General features: G+C 45.8%; 3 protein-coding genes across 4 annotated transcripts in view; 1 reads left to right on the plus strand and 2 right to left on the minus strand.

The window, feature by feature from the left end:
* LOC143001353 (zinc finger SWIM domain-containing protein 6-like) overlaps positions 1 to 5982 on the minus strand; it is a 42120-nt gene extending 36138 nt beyond the window's left edge. The window contains exon 1 of the mRNA XM_076150911.1: positions 5527 to 5982. Coding sequence (XP_076007026.1) covers positions 5527 to 5959 — 433 coding nt within the window. The 5' untranslated portion in view covers positions 5960 to 5982. The remainder of the gene's footprint in view (positions 1 to 5526) is intronic.
* Positions 5983 to 9019: 3037 nt separating this feature from the next.
* smim15 (small integral membrane protein 15) lies at positions 9020 to 11099 on the plus strand. The gene is made up of 2 exons (XM_076150875.1): positions 9020 to 9123; positions 10398 to 11099. The coding sequence occupies exon 2, from the start codon at positions 10428 to 10430 to the stop codon at positions 10650 to 10652; it is 225 nt and encodes a 74-aa protein (XP_076006990.1). The 5' UTR covers positions 9020 to 9123; positions 10398 to 10427; the 3' UTR covers positions 10653 to 11099.
* Positions 11100 to 11477: 378 nt separating this feature from the next.
* Positions 11478 to 24405, minus strand: ndufaf2 (NADH:ubiquinone oxidoreductase complex assembly factor 2). Of its 2 annotated transcripts, XM_076150874.1 has the most exons (5): positions 24190 to 24312; positions 21571 to 21646; positions 14321 to 14410; positions 13363 to 13403; positions 11478 to 11978 (listed from the first exon to the last, which is right to left on the minus strand). In XM_076150874.1, exons 2-5 carry the CDS (start codon positions 21617 to 21619, stop codon positions 11736 to 11738), a joined length of 423 nt encoding a protein of 140 aa, XP_076006989.1. In that variant the 5' UTR covers positions 21620 to 21646; positions 24190 to 24312; the 3' UTR covers positions 11478 to 11735. The 2 variants fall into 2 exon arrangements, with proteins under 2 accessions (XP_076006989.1, XP_076006988.1); XM_076150873.1 differs by lacking the exon at positions 21571 to 21646 and having other exon boundaries at positions 24190 to 24405.
* Between the last annotated feature and the right edge of the window lie 14 nt (positions 24406 to 24419).

The raw sequence follows: 24419 nt of genomic DNA on the forward strand, positions 1-24419 counted from the left end.
GTCCAGGGGCACATCTGGGTCGGGTTGGTTAGGGTTTGCAGTTGAAGCTATGAAAAGCACTGGGATTGAGGCTTTCTGGAAAGTTTTGGTGCACTGGGAATGCGACCGAGGAAGCTGCAGAGCGGTGGCTGGTGGGCCACTGTTCCCTAGAGGGTACAGCACGGGTCTAGGTTTATGGGTCTGGTTCTCAATAGGGCCACCCAGAGAGAAAAGTGGCTCGAGATGGCAGTCTGACAGTTATCGGAGACTGCATTAAGACTTAAGACGCTCACACATTTACATCAAGTTCTATGCGTTCACTACAAAGGCAGAACAAGAGTGATTAACCCGTTTCTTTGTATAGCCACCTATCGAACACTAAGCTGATATGGTGAAATTATACAGAAAGACCCAGAAAAAAACAAACATCTGCAGTCTTTCGTCGATCCATACAAACAGAGCACACACACACATACACAGACTGGGCAAACATGTTTCCATTACAGGACAGCTGAGACATATCCTATCTTCTTTCCATTCAGCAGACATAATGAGACAAAGGCATGGAATTGGTTTCTCCCCTATCTCAGATGGAGAGAGAGCACTCTCCCTAAAGACTTAGAGTCTCTTCACATGGATGTGGTTGCTGCCTCTTTCTCTCTCTCTCTCTCTCTCTCTCTCTCTCTACTTCTCTCTCCATTCTTGGATAACCAGATGTTTACACTAGCTTCAGGCTCAGCCATGTTTCCATGACGATACAAGCCCAGGTTTAGTGGCATAGCCGGGGGTAGACCTGAGGCACCACAACCAGGATCACTGCTCCTCAATACGAGCTCTCCAGTTTGGTCCAGGGATGGTGTCTGATTATATGAGTGTGTTCTTTTCCTGCTCAAAGGAACTTCTCTCCTCTTCTAATTCAGAATAACAAGCAGCTTGGGAAAGACTTTTAAAGTCTTGAGTCACACTGTGTCAGCATTTTTATAAGTCTCTCTGTCCACTTTACAACATGTTGGTTTCACGCAGACGTATAACGTATTAGGAGGCATTCCGTCTCTGTTGGTAGCCATGTGGGCACTGTAAAAGATAAAGGAACTCTAAAAGCTAACAGGAAAATAAAACCAGATCCACCCACATGAAAAGAAACAGCCCACACACCAACACAGAGAATAAGCCCTCACTCACCAAAAAGCTTAGCTGGGTCTGATAGTGCCTCACAGACGACATGCTCGTGCAAGATTTACGTCCCACATCTTAAATTCTGCACCTTTGTGGACAAAATGCTTGAAATGTTGATGTAGGCGCTCGAAAAGCTTTTGGAAAGGCCTTGTGAATTCTTAGTTTAGAAAAGTGCAGAATAAATGAGGTGTGCGCTGGATGTGTTCTTACACAAATGTGCTGTGCGTCACTCTTGGTTTGGAGTGGCACAGATTTCTCCTTGGCATTTGGCTCACTGCTTTGTCACCCAAACAATAACCTACTTGTCTGTGCAAATCTTCTTTGTCATTTTTATCAATCCTCTACTTTTGTGGGCTGTTGCCTGCGTTTGTGTGCAAAATGTACTCACGTTTCTGCCCATAGTCCAATCTTCAGACTTCAGCCTGGGTTACTAAATACACAACTTACTACACATGTGATCTACAGTCCATATGAAAGCACAAATGGCACTACAGCTGCTCTATTCACACACCTTAGGCAGTTTGGGAGCTTAACACACGGTTTAGGAGAGTCTGTGTTATCATTTACACCATCTGTGTTACGAAAGAGAACAGGTTAAAAGCAGGGAACCACCCGTGTGCATGTTATTTCACTGACATCATGATAAAAAGAGGGTGAGAGAGTAGATGACGCAGAAACCTAATTAAGATTCTCCAGAGCGTGAACAAATTAACCTGAGTTATGAGCATGCGGGAGCGCAGAGTCAGACAGACACACACACACACGCAAACACACACACACACACACACACACACACACTCATCTCAAAAATAGGTGGAGCAGAGGAGGATGACATTCACACTCAAACAGGCATGACAGCCATGGACATTCAGTGATATTTTAGGCAGAGGAAGGGCAAAATATTACAGGCGATCCAGCCTCAAAACAACCACCACGGAAAATGCACCAAAATAGGACAGAGAACATACGCTTCTACCTTCATTCTAGCTCCATAAAGCAGTACAATGAGGCTTGCTCATCCCTCAGATTTGGGGCAGGAGTGTGATAACATGACATTCCCCTTACATGTAGCGTTGGATAAATAGGGCTGCAGCATGTAGCCTCTACTAATGACATTGCATAGAGCGACATATGCCAGGCATCAGTATGTCGCTCCTTAGGGACGTGGGGCTTACCGTAACAGGATAGTAAGACTGAGGTGGAGGTGGTGACGTGTGTGTGTGTGTGTGTGTGTGTGTGTGTGTGAAGGGGATTTTTACCTCATAGCACAAAGCCCTAGAGACAAGCGGGGGGGGGGGGGGGGGGGGGGGGGGGGGGGTCAAAGGGAGGGAGGAGGAGGGGAAGCAGGACAGCAGATATCATAAATGAATGAGAAGGGAGAAGGGATGAACTTGACCCAGACTGGAGGACTAAAACAGGAAGGAGGGTAATGGAGTGCAAACATGCTTTGTCATGCCATGTTAGAGCCATAGGATTAGAATTCTATAATTAGAGGACGGGGCACCATAATACTAGCCTTCCTTTTCAGCATGAGGAGCTGCCGAGTCTAAATTACACAAGGGGGTCTGAGAACAGATGCTGTGATCAGAACCGGCAGCTCTGGAAGGTTCCTGAGCCAGACGATGATGCTCAGTTACGGCACAGCATGGCCTGACTGAATACTTAAAGAAAACTGAAACTCGGGACTGTGATCAGCTTGTGACAATGTAATTTTCATGACAGCAGTTGTTATGGGACTTTTCTCTTTTTTTTAAATTGTCTTCCTGCTCACCGACGCGTTTGAATATAGGCCACAATTTGTGTTCCACGACCTGACAAATCCATCACAGAGGGCTGACGCTCGGCTGATATTACGCTGCTGTAACTGAGGCGCAGTGGACTGCTGGAAAAACTTGCATTCGTATTTGAATATTTATCTGGAAGGTTGGCACTGGAATAGATGAGCTCGCATGGGAGAAAGAACAAGCCATCCATCTCTCTCTCTCTTATTCTCCCAGCTTCCTTCCTTCCTTACCTTCACGCATCCTTTTCTCTCGCAATCACAATTTCAATACCTCTCTCCTCTTTTGCATTTTTCCACCCACTTTTCCCCCTCTTGGCTTCCCCTCTTTTCCTTGATATCACCCGATCTATCGCTCTTCCCCCGTAAACGCCACCCTCCCATCCATACCCTCCACAGCACTGATGTATGGAAAGAGAGAGGGGGGAAAAAAGGAAAGAGCGTGTGATTAATGTCTTTGAGAAAAAGATAAATAATCACAGGAGACTGGGGGCTGGTAGTTGGCCTTAGGGGAGTAAATATGGAGAGTTTTATAGCTGCTCACTTGGGAGAGATGGAGGTGGAGGAGGAGACGAGAGGGGGAGGAGAGGAATACAACGACAGCAGATCCATTCAACTATATTAGCTTTCCCCCCATACACAATAACCTCCACATCTATTCTATTGCTCCACTGTCTTTCATCATCAACACTGAATCCTATCCCTCTGACAGCACACACACACACACACACACACACACACACACACACACACACACACTCAGACACTCATTCACACAAAGAGGCCACATACAACAGCACAAACAAGAATGCTCATGTACACACACACACACGTACCCACACGCACCCACCCTGCATTTTTTTTCCAGGCCAGACCCACTGTGTGTGTTTGATGGGCCAATACATGTGCTGTGTGATGTGGCTGACAGCCCCCCTCCTATGCTGCCCTGCTTTAAAGCCCTCATCCTCCAGTGGCTGCCTGTCCCCTGGAGAAGATTGCATCTTTTATTTATCATTTGCTCTTCCTTGGCTTTATTTTTCCCAGCAAAAAAAAAAAAAATTCTGGGGCGAAAATTGCAATCAGCATAACATGCCCTCCTCCTGCTGCGTACTCGCCTGTCATCCTCCACTCTGTGTGAGCATGCAGGATGAGACTGACAGCCCGTGCAGATGAAGATACACTTGCCCACACACACACACAAACGCATGCACTGTCCCCCCTCTGTGTTTATCACCACACACACCCCCGCCCCCCAACACACACACACACACACTGACACACATTCTCTTTCCGATTTTCACACTAACACACAAGGGTCGCCACAGAAAACTAACCCTGTCCTTTCCTGTGTTTCTTACTTTTCTGACAGACTATTTTTCTGTCTTTCACACACAAACGGACACACATATCTCCCCACTGGTGCATAATGTTTTAATTTCACTAAGAGATTACCGTGTTTAACTTCCTAAAGCGCCATGAGAGTGAGCACATAAATGAGTCTAACGCTGGGGAATCTGGTAAACAGGCCAGTGAAGGAGAAAGCTGTCTGCCTGCTCCATGGCTACTATTGTGCACTGCACATTCTCTGAGCCCACAAGAGCTGAAGCCATCTCCACACGGATTCTTTGGGGGGATAGTGAGCCAAAAAGTGAGAGGGAGAGAGAGGGAGAGGAGAGCAAGAGGGAGACAGAGAGGGAGGGAGGGAGGGAGGGAGGGAGGGAGGAAGAAGAAGATCATGCATAAAATCTTGTTTGCAGAATGCATTAAGATTCAGATGAACTGGGGAGGGTAATGGGATTAGAATCCTGAACCGTTTCCAAGGGTGGGGAGCTGGATTGACAGCTGAGACTATTGCACTGACGAATGCAGTGAAATATTATTGCTCTGGCAAAGGCAGGCAGGCAAGGCAGGCAGGCAAGAAAGGCAGGCAGGCAGGCAGGCAGGCAGGCAGGCAGGCAGGCAGGCAGGGGGTTGCTGAGCCCCAAACACCTCTGTTTACCCTTTGCTCCATCACAAATAATGCAGCTAAGAGAAAACACATTTAGTGCCTTTACATCCGTATATAGCTGGGGCTTTATATGAATATGGCAAAAGCAACATAAAAGCTCCAATCTGCCTCACAAAGGTGTTTGGCAAACAAAATAGAAGCACTGTGGCTTTAAATCACCGTCCCTCCCACCCTTTCTAAATATCGTCTATTTAGCCAGCGGTGAAAAGATATAGGGGGCTTTTGTCTGCGTACCCATTGGTGGGGGCACGGAGAGCTGGAAACACACAAAAATAGGAACAAAGTGCTAAGCTTCCAATTGGGATGGCTGTGGGCAATTCAATGCGCGCAGCTCAGTGAGCAAAAACAAGAAGAAGTGGGCTACTATTACAAGCTCCTCTGGAAATAGGCTGTTCTCACCCAGCTATAGGGGAGACTGGGTTAGAAATAACCCACATTGTTGGTAATAGACATGGCTACGCAAGGCAAATATAAGCCCTTTAAAGCCTGGCACGTTGCCATGGAAGAAGGCAAACACTGTTGGATGTGGTGTTGTTTGTTATAAGCTGTTATTCCTGCGTTACTCCAATGTTAGCCCACTTACCGACTTGCAATACGTTGTCCACCCAGCCACCCTCCAGCAGAGTGACACCCCGTAGGAAAGGCAGCTGGGTCTCGTCATTATTGTCCCCGTTAGTTCCACTTTCCTCTCCTCCAGCGTTGAACGACGAATACATACAGATCTCCTTCTCGCTTCTCGGGAATGACCAGTATACGATCCTCCGCTGGACGGGCTCCGGGATCCTTTCGAACCGCTCCTCCACCCTCTGAAACGGCCACTTCTCCGCGACTCTACGCGCCGCGATGTCGAGCAACGACTCGGGGTTGTGCGTTTTTCCATTCCCCGACCCTCCCGGAGCGGACCCTGCGCCGCCACACAGGACTCCTCCAGCCCGCTGCCCCTGCCTGCATGCCGAGTTGTAGCCGGGCCGGCAGCAGAGCCGCTTGGCTGGGGGCTGCTGGACTCGCTCGGCCATGATCGCACCGCTTCCAACCTGAAGCGCAGTTCCTCTCCGATCATATAAACGGGATAAGGAAGAGAAAAGGGCAATCTCGCACCGATTGTTTGCCGTACATGGACAGGCTGCCCTTATTTGGAAATGTAGGCGGCGCCTCCGAGTTCCGTGAAGTCCTTTGTGTTGTCAAAGTAACCGGGATGGGCGGGATTCTGGAGCGTTGCCAGCGCACGAGTGGCGCTATAAAAGGAACTGGAGGCGGAATTCCCGAACGTCGGCAAATCCTTTGTGAAGCCGTACGGGAGCGCGAGGGCGGAGCCCCGGCGGCCGACGGCCTTTGAAGTTTCCTTCTTATTTGAGTTTAAAGGCGGGGACTTAATCCAGGGGCGGTCCAACAGTTTCCCACAGGGACAAGAGGGGGCAAGAAAACTGACTTTCTTCCTTCAGAGCCTGAGCTACCACCGCAGGCTCCAGCCTTCTCCATGACAGCGTGGTGGTTGTTTTCAAGGCTTTAGTCCAATGGCCTCCGAGCTGTCAAAAGCAGAAAGGGCGTGGGAGGGGGAACATGAAGATGTGGAGATGGACATGCCTGTCCCCTGTAGTCATTAATCAGTCATGCTGGTCAGCTGTTAGGCACAAGTTTACTACTACTACACACACACAGATGTGTATGGCTTTAATCTTCCAACCTTGCATCAGACAAGGTGAAATCAAACAAATTTGGAAATTCCTTGAGCTCTTGCCAGACCAGCCATTTTCCAAGTCACAATTATGACACACACACCGCCAGTGGAGCTGATTAACAATAAATTGTGTTGCAGCTATTTTATGGCCCCCTTCCTCCTCTGCAGCTGTAATGTTATTTCCATAGCTGTATCATGAAAGGGGGCCTACTTCTGAAGGAGTAAAATAGTCATCAGGGGTTAGGGTGCGGCTGCATTGCCCACCCCCTGGATCCCCGCCTGTAACACACACCGAGGAGACACGGAGCACAAACTAATAATTATAACTGTTCAACAAAAAGCCACCAGATTGGAGAGTTTTTCTAGATTGTCAATTAAACTTAGCCAAAACTATGCTGGTAAACCAGAATGTCTGTTTGTGCGTCTGCCTTCTGCATGTGTTCCCAGCTGCCCCTCTCCTTCCTCTGTGAGTAGGTCTAAAAGGCTGGCCTTTGAACCGCGCTGAAAGTGATCCATGCCGTATGGACAGAGCAGATGTGGCCTAACCTGATTTGGTTTCAATACTTCCCCACAGGAAGTTCACAAAGCCAGCAGGTCCCCCTTTGTTATGTTAGTCATCTTTCTCAGAAGGCCAGTACAGCTTTAGGCTTTTTTCTTTTTCTGAGGAAACCTATTGCTTTATCTTTGGCTTTGGAGACAAATTTGACTACCTATTGTGTTGTCGAGGGTGTTGCTGTTTTCATATTCATATCTATTATATATTTTCCAAACAGGTCTATTCAGTTTCTAGGCTATTTAGTTATTTTCATAATAAACCACTGTATTGTATCACGGTACATAATGTTTGATAGTTCGTTTAGTAGTTTGAGAGAATTATTCTCCATTCCAAACTGATTTCACTCCACATTATGTTCACTTATCACTTATCTCTCCTGTGAATTCGACTTCCTTGCTTACATAAACTTGAAATTTGATACCCTGTTCTACTATTAGTAACACTTCCGCTATGCTACTACTAACGTTAACAATGTTACGTGTCTTTAATGGTCAGCACTGAAATTACAGACAATAAAGATTAGATTTTAATTGGCACTCAGCACCTCTGTATTAATTACTTGTCTCTATTTATTACTGCTGCTTTCAGCCCACTCTTCCCATGTGTCTATCTATTGTATGATTTACTGCATTTATTGTGAGATCTTGCACCCAGTGGGTCTGTCAGCAGCATGATGTTAGGCTATGTTTGATACTACTAATTAAATTTCCTAAGAGGAATACGACTGCTTGAACAAATAGAATGAACACAACTTTTGCCAACATTGCAATTGCTTCTATTACTTGTAGTACTTTTGGTAGTATATTACTGCTCCTGCTATGGTTGGTGCTGCATTTATTATTGCTGCTAATACCGTTCATAAACAACTATTATTGCTACTATTTCAATAATACTGCAACAAATGTTGCAAGTGTTTGTACTCTTACAGCTACTATACAACCACCACTCCAATTTTAACTGCTGCTGCTAGTGTCACTTATTAGTTTACCATGATTGCTGCTGTTGCTTTTAATTTGGCGCTACTGATACAATTACTATGTATGTAGTGCTTAATACTGTGAAAAGCTTGTGTTTCTTGAGTGTAAATTTTACAATATATGGCTAATATATCCCATTCCAATGCCAAAGCCAAAGAAACAAATGGTAAAGAAAGTTATCATGTTGAATCATTTTCAGAAAGTAAATGTTCAAAGATTATGTGAAACACACACACACACACACACACACACACACACACACACACACAACCAAAATAAACGTATATTGTTATATAGTCAGACACATGTAATGCATATTTTCCAATTGAGGCAAGCTATGGGAATTTAGCTCCCAGCTCCTTAGCCTAATTTACACAAATAACTGTTTAGAAATACTAGTAAACCACATACAGCTTGATTATACTGTCAAATGAACTAAGACCACTGACAAGGTGAACAGGAACACAACACATATACATTCACTGCACTAGAACCTGTATTTTAAATTTTCTGCCCAGTTTGAAGGTAAAGAAACTACACTTACCCTCTTTCGAAGAAAAATGAACAGTTAGCTATTTCTAAATTAATTTTATTTGCCATGTTTCCATTTTGAAAGTCACTTCCAAGATAAAAACAAAAAAGAAAAAGATTTTGTAGTATTGAATTCGACGTCAAACAATACACAAGCTCATTGAAACGCTCCGTAATTCCTTCCAAAATGGTTCATTCTCGTCTTTTATTTAATTTGTTTTTATGAACTGCGTCCCCTCAGCGTTCACTTTGTATTATATCCACGTTAATTGAACACATTTTTAATCGAGCACAATTCTGTCTTGTAACGCTGTTGTTTTGCTCTTGAATGTCGTTTAAATAAAGTTTCAGGAGAAAAAAACCCAAGCGTTCACACCAGTTGACTTCCTGGGACCGAGACGCGATTCTTCCGTCGTGGAAGTAAAAACCCAGTATTTGGTAAATATGTTCGGTATTTAGAGCAGCAACGTCACCAGTCACGAACATAAACGACGCTTTGCAGCATTTGTTCTGTTTGTTTGTTCCGTTGTGCTGTCGTGCCGAGGAGCGTTGGTCTTTCTGTCAAACTAGGCCGCTGTGTTTGGGCGGATTAGCAATTAGCATTGCAAATGTTTCAATCGTCATCTTTACTATTTGAATCTCAATGTTAATATTGATAATTAGTTTGTCTTGATGTTTGATACTTGCAGATCGGGCAGTGGGTTTATGTTCAAATATAACGTGGTGAAAAGCTGCATTTCGGATAAAGCGAGTTAGTGGTTAAGCATGACGAGTGTTAAGTTGGAACTTGTAAGTTGTTTGTCCTCACCAGCCTTAAACAAACGATCTGCTGCTCGATTTGTTCGCTCGCATGAGGAAATAGACGCCGGTGGACAAAAGTAAGAGTCACGTTAGCGTTTCATTTTAAGATCTTCACAGAAAACGTGATCAACATCATCGATAGAATCAAAACACGTTAGATAATCGAATAGAAGCATTATGAAATATAAGTCATAAACAAAGAACAGATATCTGGACATGAATCAACCGTATTATGTGTTAGACTGCGCCGTTATCTTCATGAACTATTACTGTTATATCTGTCTTGATAACCTCATTTGATGGCTCTTTATCAAACCCAATTGTGTAATGTGTTTAGGTAGTAACAACAACCACCTGTGGATGAGTAATATCATTCATTTTATTACTCTTGGGTGTCTTTTACTGTTTTCCTCAGAAAGCCAGGGGTGCTTAGGCTCTCCATGATGACCAGCTCCAGCACAATGACAGCCGCAGTGTGATATCTGAACAAATCTCCTATCTGTCATAAAAATAGAGTAATCTTGATGTTTTGGAACCTATCCAAGATCTTAGATGAAGTCCACTTGCTTGTATTTACCTCCGTCAGCTGTATCATTACATTACATTACATTACGATCGTTTGGCAGACGCTTTTATCCAAAGCGACTTACATTACATTACCACCCTTCGCAGAGGGGGGAGCAATTGAGGGTTCGGTGCCTTGCTCAGGGGCACCTCGGCAGGGGCTCAAACCGGCGACCCTCCGGTTCCCAAGCGGAAGCACTACCCACTGAGCCACTGCCTCCCTATCCCTATCCGTATCAACACCTGGATAAGAGATACCCATTTGTCAGCTAGCATCAATTGGGCAACATCTTAACAAAAATGTATTTGTTGCATTCCTGAATTCTATGTCTGGTTTCCTTGCTTAGGTTTCAGAGAGGCTTCCCCGTCGATCCAGGATGATAGATGTTCGGGCGTGGGCAGAGTATGTGGTGGAGTGGGCTGCCAAAGACCCCTATGGCTTTCTGACCACTGTCATACTGGCCCTCACGCCTCTCTTCATTGCCAGCGCGTTGCTCTCTTGGAAACTGGCCAAGATGATTGAAGCACGTGACCGCGAACAGAAGAAAAAGCAGAAACGTCAGGAAAACATAGCCAAGGCCAAGAGGACCAAGAAAGACTGAGCCATAGAGGGAAGCGTTGAAACAATGAGGGCAAGAAAAAGGAGGAGGGACAGCAACCATCACCCTGAAGGCCCTCCAAATTCCAAATAAAGACATAGTGCCCTTCCTTGTCCCAGCCCTGTGTCAGCACAGGCCCACTACCCCACGTCAGGGGTGGGAGGCGAGCTGCTGGCCCCACAGGCCTCACAGTGCTGAGATGGACAGTACTGCCAGGAGGAGGCCTCGTCTCTATGGGACTTTTGTCAGCAAGAGCACATTGGTCATCTGTGTAATGTTGTTACGCAGAGATTCACTGGTAGATTGTGCTGCAGCTGTTGCAACACCTTGCATTCCATTATTAGCATCCCTGTTTTTCCGAATTGATACTGCAATGTTTTTTCCAAATAACTAGCAAAATCTCCAAATTACTTTCTTAACAAATAAAGTTATCATGGTTGCTAAATAGAATTTTCCTTTGTGTTTAATATCAGATGTGTGTGTGTGGGGGGGGGGATAAGTCTCTTATAGTGTTCTATAATACTTGTGATCTTTTTAAAGAAGCAGAAGTTGTAAATGTAAACAGACGTGGGTCCTGCTCACAGCTTATTAGTTTCTCTTTTTCAAGGAAATCTGAATAGTGTATGTGTTCAATTCACTGTCGGCTCTGGACTTCATTTAGGAAAATGAACGAGTTGAAAGACCAGTTTGCTCTGAACTCTTGAACAAGACACTGGTGTTCCCTCTGTGCACGTCCGACCAATTACTATGAAAGCAAAGTTCTCCCTGGCCATCAATAGAATTGAAAAAAAACCTAACAGAAACCACGTCCACAATAAACAGCAAAAGTCACACCAAAATACATTTTATTAAACCTTCAGTTCAGGCAATAACTGATCCATGTGGAGTTCCTCTGCGTTGTCAGTGTGTCATGACAGTCCACAAAAAAAACATCTACAATTTCCATAACATATACAGTGCATTGATGTCCTGAGGTGTTTCCATTAGATCAGCTCAAACTTTCAACATTTGATATAAAGCTTCAAGAAGGTGAGCAGTCCTGACTGATGGCAGCAGCTTTAGATGAATATATAGGAATATCTTTGTCTACTTCTTGTCACCGGGCATCCAGGATCCAGGCTGGAATGTATTTGCAGTGCTGGTGGGTTTTTCGCTGATCTGCTCTTTGCCATAGCCGGTGGCAGCTGCATGGCCCTTTGCCACAGTATTTGATGGAGTTGCCACTAAACCCTCCTCGTACTCTTTCGCCTGTAAGGCCAGATCTCTCTCCTCCACCTCTCTGGCTTTCACCTTCATCTGCTCCCTGTCAGACTCATTCTCCAGCAGCTCCTACAAATACACACAGGTGGACATAGACATGCATGTTATATTGTGTAACGAGTGCCAACACATACTGTGTAACATCCATCAGGAGTAATCTCTGGTATACGGTGTAGGAAATGAGAAAAGGCACCAAATAGTGTCAATGCTATGGTTATTGGTGCCTCCAAACTGCTGCCAATCTGTCCCCTCCTTCATTTGGTCTCTGTGATGCATACGTTTGCTCATTCGTTAAACGTGAGACGTGCAATGGAACCAAGCAAGGTCCAGGGACAAATATGTGTGGGACAAACTCAACCAAAACTGGTCCACTAAACTCTGCTTAAAATGAAGCACTTGGAAACGACTGATAAACTGACACGACAGAAGGCATTTGCAGCAATAACATCAATTTCAACTCACGTAAACAACTATAATAGGAACCATCAGTCCATCCGTGCTATAGCCACACACTTGAGCTGAAGCTATAGTGTCCGGTGATGTTAGCCACTCCCTAGCACAGAGAGCCAAAGAGGGAGGACTGGGCATAATGCTGCTGTGTACTGGCAGAAGTATAGGCCTGGAAAAGAGAGGGGAGCGTCATGGCCAAAAAGCCCTGCTTTGGGGAGGGAGACAAACATACTGAGCTGCTTTTCCAGCCTGTTAATGACAGGATTTAATCCAATCAATTTATGTCGGCTTGGACCGCGAAGAGAGGGAGCGTGACAAGGGGTAGGGTAATGTGCTGGGAGTGAAGCCTTGGCCACATCAACACTGTCCAGCTGTCGATGGCAGCTATTGGGCAGACACATGGCAGAAAATTGGAAGAGAATGTTCTGGCAATAAGAGACAGGGATGGCATCGGCCACTGGCAGGGAGCGAGGGCGGAGAGACAGCATGAGCGGGCGAGAGAGAGAGACAGAAAGAGAGAGAGAGAGAGAGAGAGAGAGCTAGAGCTGCCTGGGTATTGGCCTTCCAAGGGATTTCCTATAGACCCACATTTCACTGGCCAAATAATCTCCAGCATTCTCACATTTAAAGAGCAATAAACCCAAAGAGAGGTACACCAGGGGAAACACTGCTCTCCCTCACCAGTCCCATTTTACACACTGCCAGGAATAAAACACAAAAATCTGAGATGCAGGCTTATGCTGGGAAGAAACAGCCAGTAAACTAGGACATGGTGTCAGCGTGAGCCCCTTGTTCAGATGCCGTCTTTGCTCTCAGTCTTGCCATCAATGCATTTCAGCTGCAGCTTATTTTAACATCTGTCCCCTCAACTTCCTGGATTCAATTTGAAACTGTAAGATAAAACAAAATCAAAGCCTTTCTTTCCAACTTTGCTGCTTTCCTCCCTTATAACCAGCACCCCCCCCAGAGTCCATCAGCACAGCAGGGAGCCTGCGAGACGCACCTCGATGGAGGGGGGCTCCTTCCGTCTGCCTCGGATCCAAGCTGGAGGAGGAGGAGGAGGAGGAGAGAGAGAGAAAAAGAGTGAGAACACCCACACAAACATACGCTGCACAAACAAAACCTGCAGTCATATTTAAAAGGCTGCAGCTTCAGCATTGCCGAGTTTTCGCAGCGGCTTGGTGCAACTTGGCCGCCAAACAAACGAGTAAGGGGACTGTACCCTGGAATTTCAGTTGGGAAAAGACGTAGAATGGCAACAAAGTGTTCAAGCAAAAATACCAATTCTGTTGCAGGGTTACTTTGTCTCTGTGGCTGTAAAGATTACCGAGCATGATCTGATCTGACTTTGAACGTGCACAGACACACCCTCCTTCTCGTCTTAAGCAGTATTGCTAAGCAGAACCGCGTCTTACCGTCGATGCTTTTTCCTTCTTAAAGAGCTCTATTTTGGCTTAGCTGGTGCATAGCAGCGCAGGTTAAAGGGAGCCAGAGAGAGAGGGAGAGAGAGAGGGATTTTCTAACTCTTCCTCCAGCTAGCACAGGGATTCTGGGCCTCTTTTATCCCTCTCTTATTTGCATCCTGATGAAAATGCATGAGGGATGGGGCGACGCAGGATGAGGGGTTTAAGGTGGATAAAGCCAGTCAGAGACACAGGGAACAGTTTGTATCCAGTTGTAAGAAATTTGAAACAGTATTTTATGGTTGTACGACACCGAGAGAGAAGGCGTCTTTGGTAAACTCATGAATATGTTTCCCAACCCCCACATTGCAGTATGACAATGAAAATCTGTGGATGAGCCGAGACCCTGCAACACTTTGTTCGGAAGCTCTTCTCTGAATGTTGCCATTCATCCGTGTTGTATATTCATCCATTGCATTTATCTATAATAGTCAAAAGCAAGGACGTCCTTGGTTTAAGTATTTTAAAGTGTATGGTGATGCTGTTGTCTAGACCTACCATCCCATTCAGATGGAATACCGCCTTCCATATATTCATATTCTGTAGGATTGGCCGCCACTACAAGACGCTTGGCACGGACCATTCTTCCTGGAAAACAAAACAAATGAGAGAAATTCAGAGAGAGGCAGCAAGAGTGAGAGATGCTCAACAACAACAACAACAACGCATACAAACACATAAGGATGAATACACATAGTGCTCTCTGTGTCCCTCACACACGCAGAGACAGACACACAAATACACAAAGGGATGACAGCGCTGTGACAGGCCATGGATGATTACCTCGTGGCCCTCGGGCCCTTCTCCTCAGATCTCGCTGAGTGGCTCCAAATCTGGGCTAAGCCTTTATGCAAATCAGCTTCCCCTTAACCCACCAACCACAGACCCCCTCACTGACAACCTCTTCCAATCACAGCGCTCCGGCTAACAATGCCCTCCAAAATCAACATCAAGCCGAGCAAAAGACAAAAGAGGTCAGATATCACAGAGAACAGGAGTGAGGCATGAGCTGTGTGGAATATTAAATGCTCCCTTCCCTATCTGTATACAGCACGGCGCTCGCTAGCAGCAAGGCCACCGCCAATTATTTTGGTCGAATCTGCTGATTAGACAAGTTTGGCTGGCACACAATGACATGAAGACTGAGGGTAGAGAGAGACAGAGCGAGACAGAGAGAGAGAGAGACAGACAGACAGAGAGATTGACAGAGAGAGAGAGAGCGAGCGAGCGAGAGAGAATGGAGAACAGAATTTAAAAGAGATGATAGAAAGGAAGAGGATTGTGTCTTTGTGTGGTTGCTGCAAGACGTCATACAGCGTCCACTCCTAAATAAGTGCTGCGCTTCCGTTAGCGGGTAGCTGGACGTCCATCCATTGCTGCCGTCCCTGTGAGAAGTGATGAGGCAGGGGAGGAGGAGGGAGCAAGACAGAGAGAGGGAGAGCGAGAGAGAGAGAGAGAGAGAGAGAGAGAGAGAAAGAGAGAGAGAGAGAGAGAGAGAGAGAGAGAGAGAGAGAGAGAGAGAGAGAGTGATGATGCATGGCGAACATGGCTAGGAGGAGAGAAATGGATGGGCGAGGAAAACAACACGCTCCAAAACACAGACAATCTGTCAGGATTCCATCACCATCTCTCTGCAGCTGACTGGACATGAACAAATGGAGCCAACCACCTCCATGCATGGCACAAACTGATGGCCTTAATGTTTACTTCAGGGTTGGATGAATGGTGACAGACTGAAATACAGCATATGTGTGTGTGTGTGTGTGTGTGTGTGTGTGTGTGTGTGTGTGTGTGTGTGTGTGTGTGTGTGTGTGTGTGTGTGTGTGTGTGTGTGTGTGTGTGTACCGGAGGCTCTGCTGTAGCTTCTACTTGGTCCTCTTGTGCGGCCTAAACATGTTAACGCCGTTTTGTTTTCAAACTAATTGCAGTAAAGACGGTTGTGTTTTTCCTGTGCTGTCCTGTAATTACGTCTTATGAGGACGACTCCGTTCCATACTTTATCCAGCCTATATAGTAATCAGGTCAGCTAATTAGGCTAGTATTGCTTTGGTTCCCACTAGATTGTCAGTATACGGCCTCACAGGCTCCAGCGCTGTGATATCCAGGTCTGACAAAGCGCTGCACTCTCCAACCTTATCAGCAGAGCACCAGCAGAAGTATAAACGCGTTCTGTGACCATCCGTTTGTTTACATCTCTGCTTTAAATGTCTTCTGAGAAACCATTTCCTGGAAAAACCCCCATGATACCGTCCACCAACATAAACAAACTCCAACAAACAAAAGCCTGTGTTCTCTAGGCAATATTAACAAATACAATTAACAGGTATACTACTTATAAACAGATCATAAGCATATTTGCATTGGGGTGGATGTGACTGTGGACTGAAATGGTACAATTATGATACAGTCCACACAAGAATATGCACTTTGCTACAGCTAACACACACACACACACACACACACTCCGTTTCACTCTCTAACATGGCTCTGCTCTTGTCTTGTTGCTTCTGCAGCATGACTAAACCTCTTCCACAGTGGCTTTTATCCCTGGATTTGAATAACAAATGTGTACATATATTTATGAAACATGCCTGATCCTCCCTGCACACACACATTGGGAGGTTCCTTGTCAGGCTGATTGGAGTGAATCTTGCTCTTTTGGTTAAGCTCCGATCTGGGACAACTGGGAAAAAACAAGGCTACACAATACATATATACATCTTAAGTTCAAAGGAAAAGAGAGACACGCCTCCTGTAAAAATAACAACACAGGAGCTGTTATAGGAAATGTGTCCACATATACAGACAGGCTTCAATTTAAAGTGATGTAAACAGGGAGAACCCTAACCCAGAAATAGCATGTTAGAATTATTCTGCAGGTTATTCCAGCTTTACCTTTACAGTATGGATTGTTGATATTTAAGGATGTCAAAGTCTGTGTAACTTATCTTCCTGCTTTACAGAGAAAAGAGAGAGAGAGAGAGAGAGAGAGAGAGAGAGAGAGAGATGGTGGAAGGAGCTCTCAATCTCAGTGGTCCCCCCTCCTGACAGGTCTGCCTTCCCATCACTCACTAGGGGGGAACCTACTTACCAGTCACACACACACACACACACACACACACACACACACACACACACACACACACACACACACACGCACGACACAGACCCACACACCACTGGCTGGAGAACAGGCAGATTAACCTGAGGGACGGGAGCGAGGACGCTGCCTCTCACCGTGAAGGACAAATGCAGCGCTGTGTTGGAGAGGGGGAGGGGCCAGCATTAGGAGGAATGAAATCCCAGCTCATAAATATTCATGAGCCATCTCACCTGTCTGAGCGCGACTCATCTGTGAGCCTACCAGTGGAACCGGGGGGAGGGGTGGAAAGGAGGAAGGTAGGGGAAGGGGAGGCAGGAAGGGCGAGGGGTTGCCTTGGCAGCAAGACAGTGAGCCAATCACACAGCAGGTATGCCTATCCATCTCATTCGTTAGAATAAGATGTGATGCGCTCTGAGAGCACCTCTTTGAACCCTGAACACAACCTGCTAAACTCTATCCCCCTTCAACACACACACACACACACACACACACACACACACACACACACACACACACACACACACACACACACACACACACACACACACACACACACACACACACACACACACACACACACACACACACACACACACACAATCCCCAACTCCACACACATCAGCTCCCAGGTGTGAGCGGCTGAGGGCAACCTGAGAGGTTTTTCACCTCCACAATGTCATTCCAGGTATCTTGCACCGTCTCCCTTGCCGTGTGCTTCTCTCCTGCGCTCTGCCTTTGATTGTGCAGACAGATGTCAGGGGATCACACTTCCCTCAGTATCATCCAGGGAGAGAGAGTCATGAAAACTCAGATGAGACAAAGCAGAAGCAGGGCGGAATGGCTTCTCTGCAGCCGACTCCAAATGGCGGACCGACGTCTCGCGCTTGCCACCGTCGACGGCATATCATATCTCAGGAAACATCACGTCGCCTCGTCTTTGAACAGATTGTAGAGCAGACGAGCTCTCACTTACAGCAGCGATTCAATTGCAGCACTCTCTTTATACGAACCAGAGAAGCAGCAGCTTGCAGTAATCGTGATTGTGTGAGATAGAGCAGCGAGTTTTAGGCCCGACACACTGCTCTAATAAAAAGACATTGTGAAACCGGACGCCCATCAGCCTGGACTGAGGCGTTTATTTCTTTCCAGTTGAGCTGAGTGCTGGATAAGGTATGAGACCAATACATGTATGGTAATGGAAAGCTTTATGAAGACAAAGTGAGCTGCTAAGCATCAGTGATGCAGGGGCAGCAGGTATCCACGCCAACGTGGGCTCCCTCCCTCCCTCACTCACTCCCTCCCTCCCTCCCTCCAATCGCTTCCCTTGGTACAAAAAAAATGGAGGGGATGTGTGAGGCCCGTTACCATGGTTACCCCTGAGCCCTGAGTCTGGTGACGCGGGATGAGGTTCAGAGGGAAAAGGCCAGCGATTGTTCCGCATCGGTTCTGGCGAGAGGCGGAGCTTGGGACATAAAGTAGGCCTGCTGCTGCTGCTGCTGCTGCTGCTGCTGCTTTTATTCAGCCCTCATTTTGTTTATCCCTGTTGCTGTTGATCCCACTGAGGGTTGAGCAACTCACTGCACAACAGAGGAGAATAATTCATAAAGAAGTAATAACACCCTGAAAAGAATACTCTGATTTCCCCTGTGTGTTACTTTTAACTAAGCTCGGGCATACTTGGGCCCCACTTAATGCCGCCCGTCCTCTTGAAGTCTCTTCCCTGCCCACTGGGTTGTAGAAAGCAGTCGCAGCGAGGCAGGAAGTCAGCGTCCTTTGTGAGGATGTGGAGCAGCGTGGACCCCCCCCCCCCCTCACCTCACCCCACCCCTCCACCCTCTACAGCCCCTCTGAGTCCAATGCCTGTGATGTCCATACAGCAAACTGTCCACCCCTTTCTATTCACCTCCATCACTCTCATCCAACCCCCTTCCTTTCCACCTTAACTCCCCCCTCTCTCTCTCCATTAACCTACCTCCACCTTCTCTCTCCCCCTCTATCTGTCTGTCTGTTCCACCCACTCATTTCACCCTCTTTCTGTCAGAAACCCTCCTTTCACTTTCACTCTCTCCATTCTTCCCCCACTCTATAATTTCACCCCATATGTCAGCATCCCCCTTGTTCTTTGTCACTCACTCTCTCACTCTTTCTCCCCCCCCCCCACACCTCCCCACCTACTTTTCCTCCCTCTACGAGTCTCCCTTGGCCTTATCTTTCTTTCCTTACTCGTTGCCTTATTTCTCTCTGCCTGTCTGCTTTATTAAAATATTCTGAATTGAATAAGCAGCCCCGGGCTCCAGGAGATATCTGCTTCTGTGTCTGTCTGTCTGTCAGTCCGGATGAATTTCTGACAGACAGGGAGCCCCGAGGTGTCAAAACATCTAGCTGGCCATCTGACCAAAGAGACACAAGAGTGCATTGAACAGTGAATCTCATCCAGGGCATAATGTTAAAGAAAGTCCTTTAATTTGTTTTTTTTTTAACCATCTGCTGGCATCATCTACTGTCCATCACTGCTGTCCAAAAATGTCATTATAATATGTGTCAGTAGTGCAGTGGGTGGAGGTTGAAGCAGATTTGAATGTAACTCCACATAAACACTGTTAAACGCTCAGGCCACCAATATGCAGCTTCGCCAATATTCGATGTTCTGCCTGAGGAAATAAATGTTCCTGTATCTCATATTAGTTGTCCATGGCTCCACATATTCCCTCTAATGAAGTAGTTAAGCCGCTCCTGGATGTTCTACCGCACACGCCTGCACACAAACTGGTGTGCAGCGAGATGAGCCACAACACACTTCCTCTAATGATTAAACAACCTTCATTTAAACCCCATGCATGAAAAAGCTGCTGATCAATTAACATGATTTACTGTAGCGGCTCTGGACGTTGCATTTCCATGGTAAACACAGATTTGGTGTCCTACTGTAGGATAGACCTTCCTTCAGCACACCCTGGGGATGACTTGTGGCAGAATAAACAGCCATTTGGACCCTCGTCTCTCTCCGCTGTGACTCTTTGCATGGAAATATGCGGCTTGAATCAACGCTCTGATGACACACAGCCATCTGTTGTTGTGTTAAGAGTGTTAGGGCATGAAGTGGAGAGAAAACACACTCACCGGGTTTTTTTTTAGAACCGAGAAAATACAAATATACACAAACAGTGTGTAGCTTCTGTCACACACGCGTACACACACACACACACACACCTCCTCTCTTAGTCCCTGGAGTCACCCGTCCTGAAAAAGCAGAATTGAGGCCTTTTCAGTTTTTCACTTCATAGAACAGAGCTGGGGAATCAAATAAATAATAGACAAAGAGAGAGGGATAGTGATAGGACGACAAGTCAATGCTTCTTTTCTCTGCAACAGTGTGGCACACCTCTGAAGAACCTCTGAATCCCTTTCCATTCGCTACACAGTGGAGAGGACCAATAGATTAAAACTGCATGGCACACAGCGCTAAAATGAATTGCACTAAAAATACATCCTTTTCACTGAGACATGAAAGGAAACTGCCTTTCCCCTGTCCAGTATTGAGCAGCCATTGATTCCAAGACAAAGGCTACACCTCCTCAAAGAGGTAAGAAAAATAGCAATCATACAGGCAATTATTTTCAAATGTGCCTGCAGCGGCCGATAATGTCAGCGCGCCTCTCTTCCTAAATAAAGGGAGGGAAGGCAGGCGTCAAAGCTGCAGGCCCACTGCTGAAGACGAATGAGCCCATCCACAGAATACTTTGCTTTCATCTGGGCAGCATGACATAGCGCCCCATGCAGTGTGAGGCAGAGCCGGGCCTGGGGGACAAGCGCGCACAGAAAGAGAGAAGAATATAGATTCTCTATTCATTTGTATGGAGTCAACACCGAGGCAAAAGCCGTCTAAAGACCAGTGGCCAGATTGCCAGTGGCTTTCTCTTGTAGCCCGGCCGTGGACAACAATCACAGGGGCTCCGCAGCCCTATAGCATATCTCTCTCTCGCTATAGGGCAGCAGCGCACAGTGGGCCTCTATAGCTGGGCCGTTTCTAAGGACAGAGACAGAGATTTTCGCTCTCTAAGCCTGTACATCAGACCCCAGCCTATTCATTTTGATGTGCAGGCAGAAGAGCAGCAGCATCTGAGGAGACAGGGAGAGAGAAAGTGCTCTGCTGGGTCCAACCCTACACACACTGCTGATCTACTCTGATGTTCTGAATAGAAATCTTCACTGGACTGGCTTCAAAGGAGGAAAATTGAGAAGCAGCAATGAAGGGGAGGGGTGAGCAAAGGAAGGACTTACTGCAGTGAAAGGCAAATAAACACAAAGAGGTCAACCTAAGGAGAGGTCTGGGTGGTTGCACATCTCTGAACGAGGATAGGACGGAATCACATTTTACCACCAGTTGTTCTTCTCCATTCTTTTGTCTTAACTACTAGTGAGCAGCATAGGCAAATAAACTCAGAATAACTTATGCCCCAGTTTTCTAAAGTTAACAGATTGAGAGAGTGAGAGAGTGAGAGGTAGATAACGGGAGCTGACAGGCATACAAAAAGGAAGCAGGGTGGAATACATACAGTACTTTGCATGGAGAAATGTAACAAAGTAGTAGATAGAGGAGAAGGAGAGAGGAAGAGGAGGAGGAGGAAAGGGGGGGTCTACTCACTTATTTCATCTACTACTCGTGTGCTGCAGTGGAAAGCCCTATGGTCCATGCCTTAGGCCTTGAGCCCACGCTTGGCCTATCAGTTTAAAATCAAAAAGAGCTCACTTTAGCAAGACATATGGACTGAATAATGCATCCACTTTATTTCCACAAGGCTGAATGGAGTGAGTGGCAGAAAAAAAATGCACAACTATGTGAGTTTAGAAGTGATATATATATATAGTCTGTGCGTGTCTTAGCGTTTCTTTGTGTTTGTTCTAATCCAGTATTTCTACAGGCCAACGGGTCTCTTCACAGTGTCAGTCACTGTGATTGGACAGTGAATACTGTAGCCTGTAGCGTGCTGGAAAATGGGCTTTTGTGATGTCTCATTTGAATAGTCTGACAGCCAGGGGTGGAGGAGCAGCCTTGTAATGAATTATAAATACGAGGTGGGTGCAAGTTTGCCCGCAAACTGCTGCAGAAAAGGTGAAGCACAAAGTCAAGCTCAGTCTGAAAGAAACCAGGCTTACATACCACCAGAGGTCAGTCCCTCACTAGCAACACAGCAACTCGGTTATATCCTAGAAGGAGAGATTTACTGCTGCATGTGTGGGTAATATATTTTCTATTCAGGCCATGCAAGGCCATGCTAGATTGTATATAGTAAAACGTTGTACCGAGCAAGTATGTGCAGGACAACGATAGGATCATTCAGGCAAACATCATCAGGCATAGCCCAGTGTTAACATGAGCCAATACGTCCACCACTGTTTAACATGTAGTATCATGTCTTGAGCCGACAAAGGCATTGACCTTTGACCTTTGATGACTCCTGTTGTATAGTCTTGGTAGGGCTCCAGCTGATAATAGGTTAAGGTTAAATAGGGAAGAGGCTTATTTGTGTGGCTTCTACTAAATGGATAAAGCTGTTTGTTCAGGACTTATGCATGCTCAGTATATCACATTATTTCAGGGTATGGCTGAATATGGGTATAGATCATAACTGGATTTTGTCACTGGCCTTACAGCAGAGAGACAGCATGAAGGACACTGCAAACCCTTCATGGATTAGTGCGATGACATCGTTTTACTGCTTGGCTTATACTTTACATACTGAAGCATTGCTCTGTCTCAGGAGGGAGATATGACCTCCTGAAGCCTCACCACATACAACTAATCATTTAATTTACAACTGCTGAGTCTTAATGCCAGAGGCAGTACAGCTGCTGTGACTGGGCCACCCAGATTCGCTTCATAAATCAATATAAGATCTTAACGGCACCCTTTAAGAACTAAAACCTTATTCTTAAGTGATAAATTAATCTTATTGAGTCGGTTGCTCCATCTAGTGGCAGCCTTAGCGTACTACAAGGGTGACAACGTAAGGGACCTGCTATTTCTACACTGTCACGCATTTAGCAAGAGAGCAGTGGTTCATGCTAAACAGGAGGCATGCCAGGGTTGACTGATAAGTTCTGAGCTTAACATATAACTATCTAACTCTAAGGGTGTTTCTTTATTTTTCCCACTTAATTCTTCCTATTCGATACACTTTAGCCAACATTGCTGATGGGATTTCCTGACAGTTCACAGAAAATCATGCAACTGGCATTGTTTTGGTCATAAGTGATGATGATATGTATGATACATATCATCATTGTGGTCATAAGTGATGATGATATGTATGATACATATCATCATCACTTATGACCAAAACAATGCCAGTCAAAGTTCCATGTTGTGGAAGAGGTGGGCCAAATCAGATGGGTGCTAAACTATTCACAGTCACAATCGCAGCCAACAAGTACACAATTACTATATGATGGACGACTTTGTCATTCTGGGACACCTCGCACAGCCGTGGGTATGAAGGTAATAATGACTGAGCTCAAATGAACGCAACTGGTGTATATTCCTTCCAGAAAATCGTACCTTGTTCACTTTTACTGCTCGGTTATGTATTAATAAGTGATGTACCGACTATATTCTGTCTGTGTCACTGACTTTATGATTTTCATATTGACCACCACTCTGTGTTGTTTAGATCCCCTGCTGGAGTCTGAATTAGGACGTGTTGCATTCATGTACCACATGATCTCTCTCTCTCTCTCTCTCTCTCTCTCTCTCTCTCTCTCTCTCTCTCTCTCTCTCTCTCTCTCTCTCTCTCTCTCTCTCTCTCTCTCTCTCTCTCTCTCTCTCTCTCTCTCTCTCTCTCTCTCTCACACACACTCACACTCACACACACACACACACACACACACACACTCACTGTCACACAATATTTTGACTTTACTTATTTTATTCTCTTGTATCATTTCATCTCTTCCAATGTCTTTCTTTTCTCATCTATAGCTCCTATTACACGCCTGGTTGGGGAGAGATTGTAGCCCACCTGAGCAATAACTTTTCAAACAACCCTCATAGGTGTCCTGTTTGTGTTTGTAGCTAGGCTACACTAACACTAGCCAGGTTATGTACAAGCACAAATAGGAGAACAAGGGAAGAACAATGGCTACCGATTCTGTCATGAGGAGGAGAACAATACAAAGATCTCATTTTATATGTATATAGGCACTATTCTGAACAGCTTAAAGTTTAGGAGAGACCAGGCGTGGCTAATATCGCTGCATGACTTACCTGTCCATGTCTTCTGTTCGGGGATTACGTAATATTTATTCCCCAGATGATCTGTCCCAACGTGTTCCCGTACTATTCCAAACGTTCGTCGTAAAACACCAGCTACTCTGTTCATGTTTAGAGGATAATCAGTGTATTTTGTGTGTCTTGGCAGCTGTCCTCTCTCACATCATTGTTTATGTAACTGCTCTTGAGTCTGTGCGTGATTTAGTTAAGTGTTCTGTGATTGG

This window comes from Genypterus blacodes, unplaced genomic scaffold (genome assembly GCF_046128005.1).
Source record: "Genypterus blacodes isolate CSIRO-AG114 ecotype Tasmania unplaced genomic scaffold, CSIRO-AGI_Gbla_v1 ptg000053l_1, whole genome shotgun sequence".
Taxonomy (NCBI): domain Eukaryota; kingdom Metazoa; phylum Chordata; class Actinopteri; order Ophidiiformes; family Ophidiidae; genus Genypterus; species Genypterus blacodes.

Bases quoted from the DNA above. Each gene is read 5' to 3' on its own strand.
- smim15 (XM_076150875.1), top strand. From the start codon at position 10,428: ATGATAGATGTTCGGGCGTGGGCAGAGTATGTGGTGGAGTGGGCTGCC.
- ndufaf2 (XM_076150873.1), bottom strand. From the start codon at position 24,304: ATGAACAGAGTAGCTGGTGTTTTACGACGAACGTTTGGAATAGTACGG. The intron at 13,404-14,320 runs GTAGGTCTAGAC...CTCCTCCTCCAG, and splicing joins TATTCCATCTGAATGGGATG to CTTGGATCCGAGGCAGACGG. The intron at 11,979-13,362 runs GTGCGTCTCGCA...GTGTATTTGTAG, and splicing joins AGGAGCCCCCCTCCATCGAG to GAGCTGCTGGAGAATGAGTC.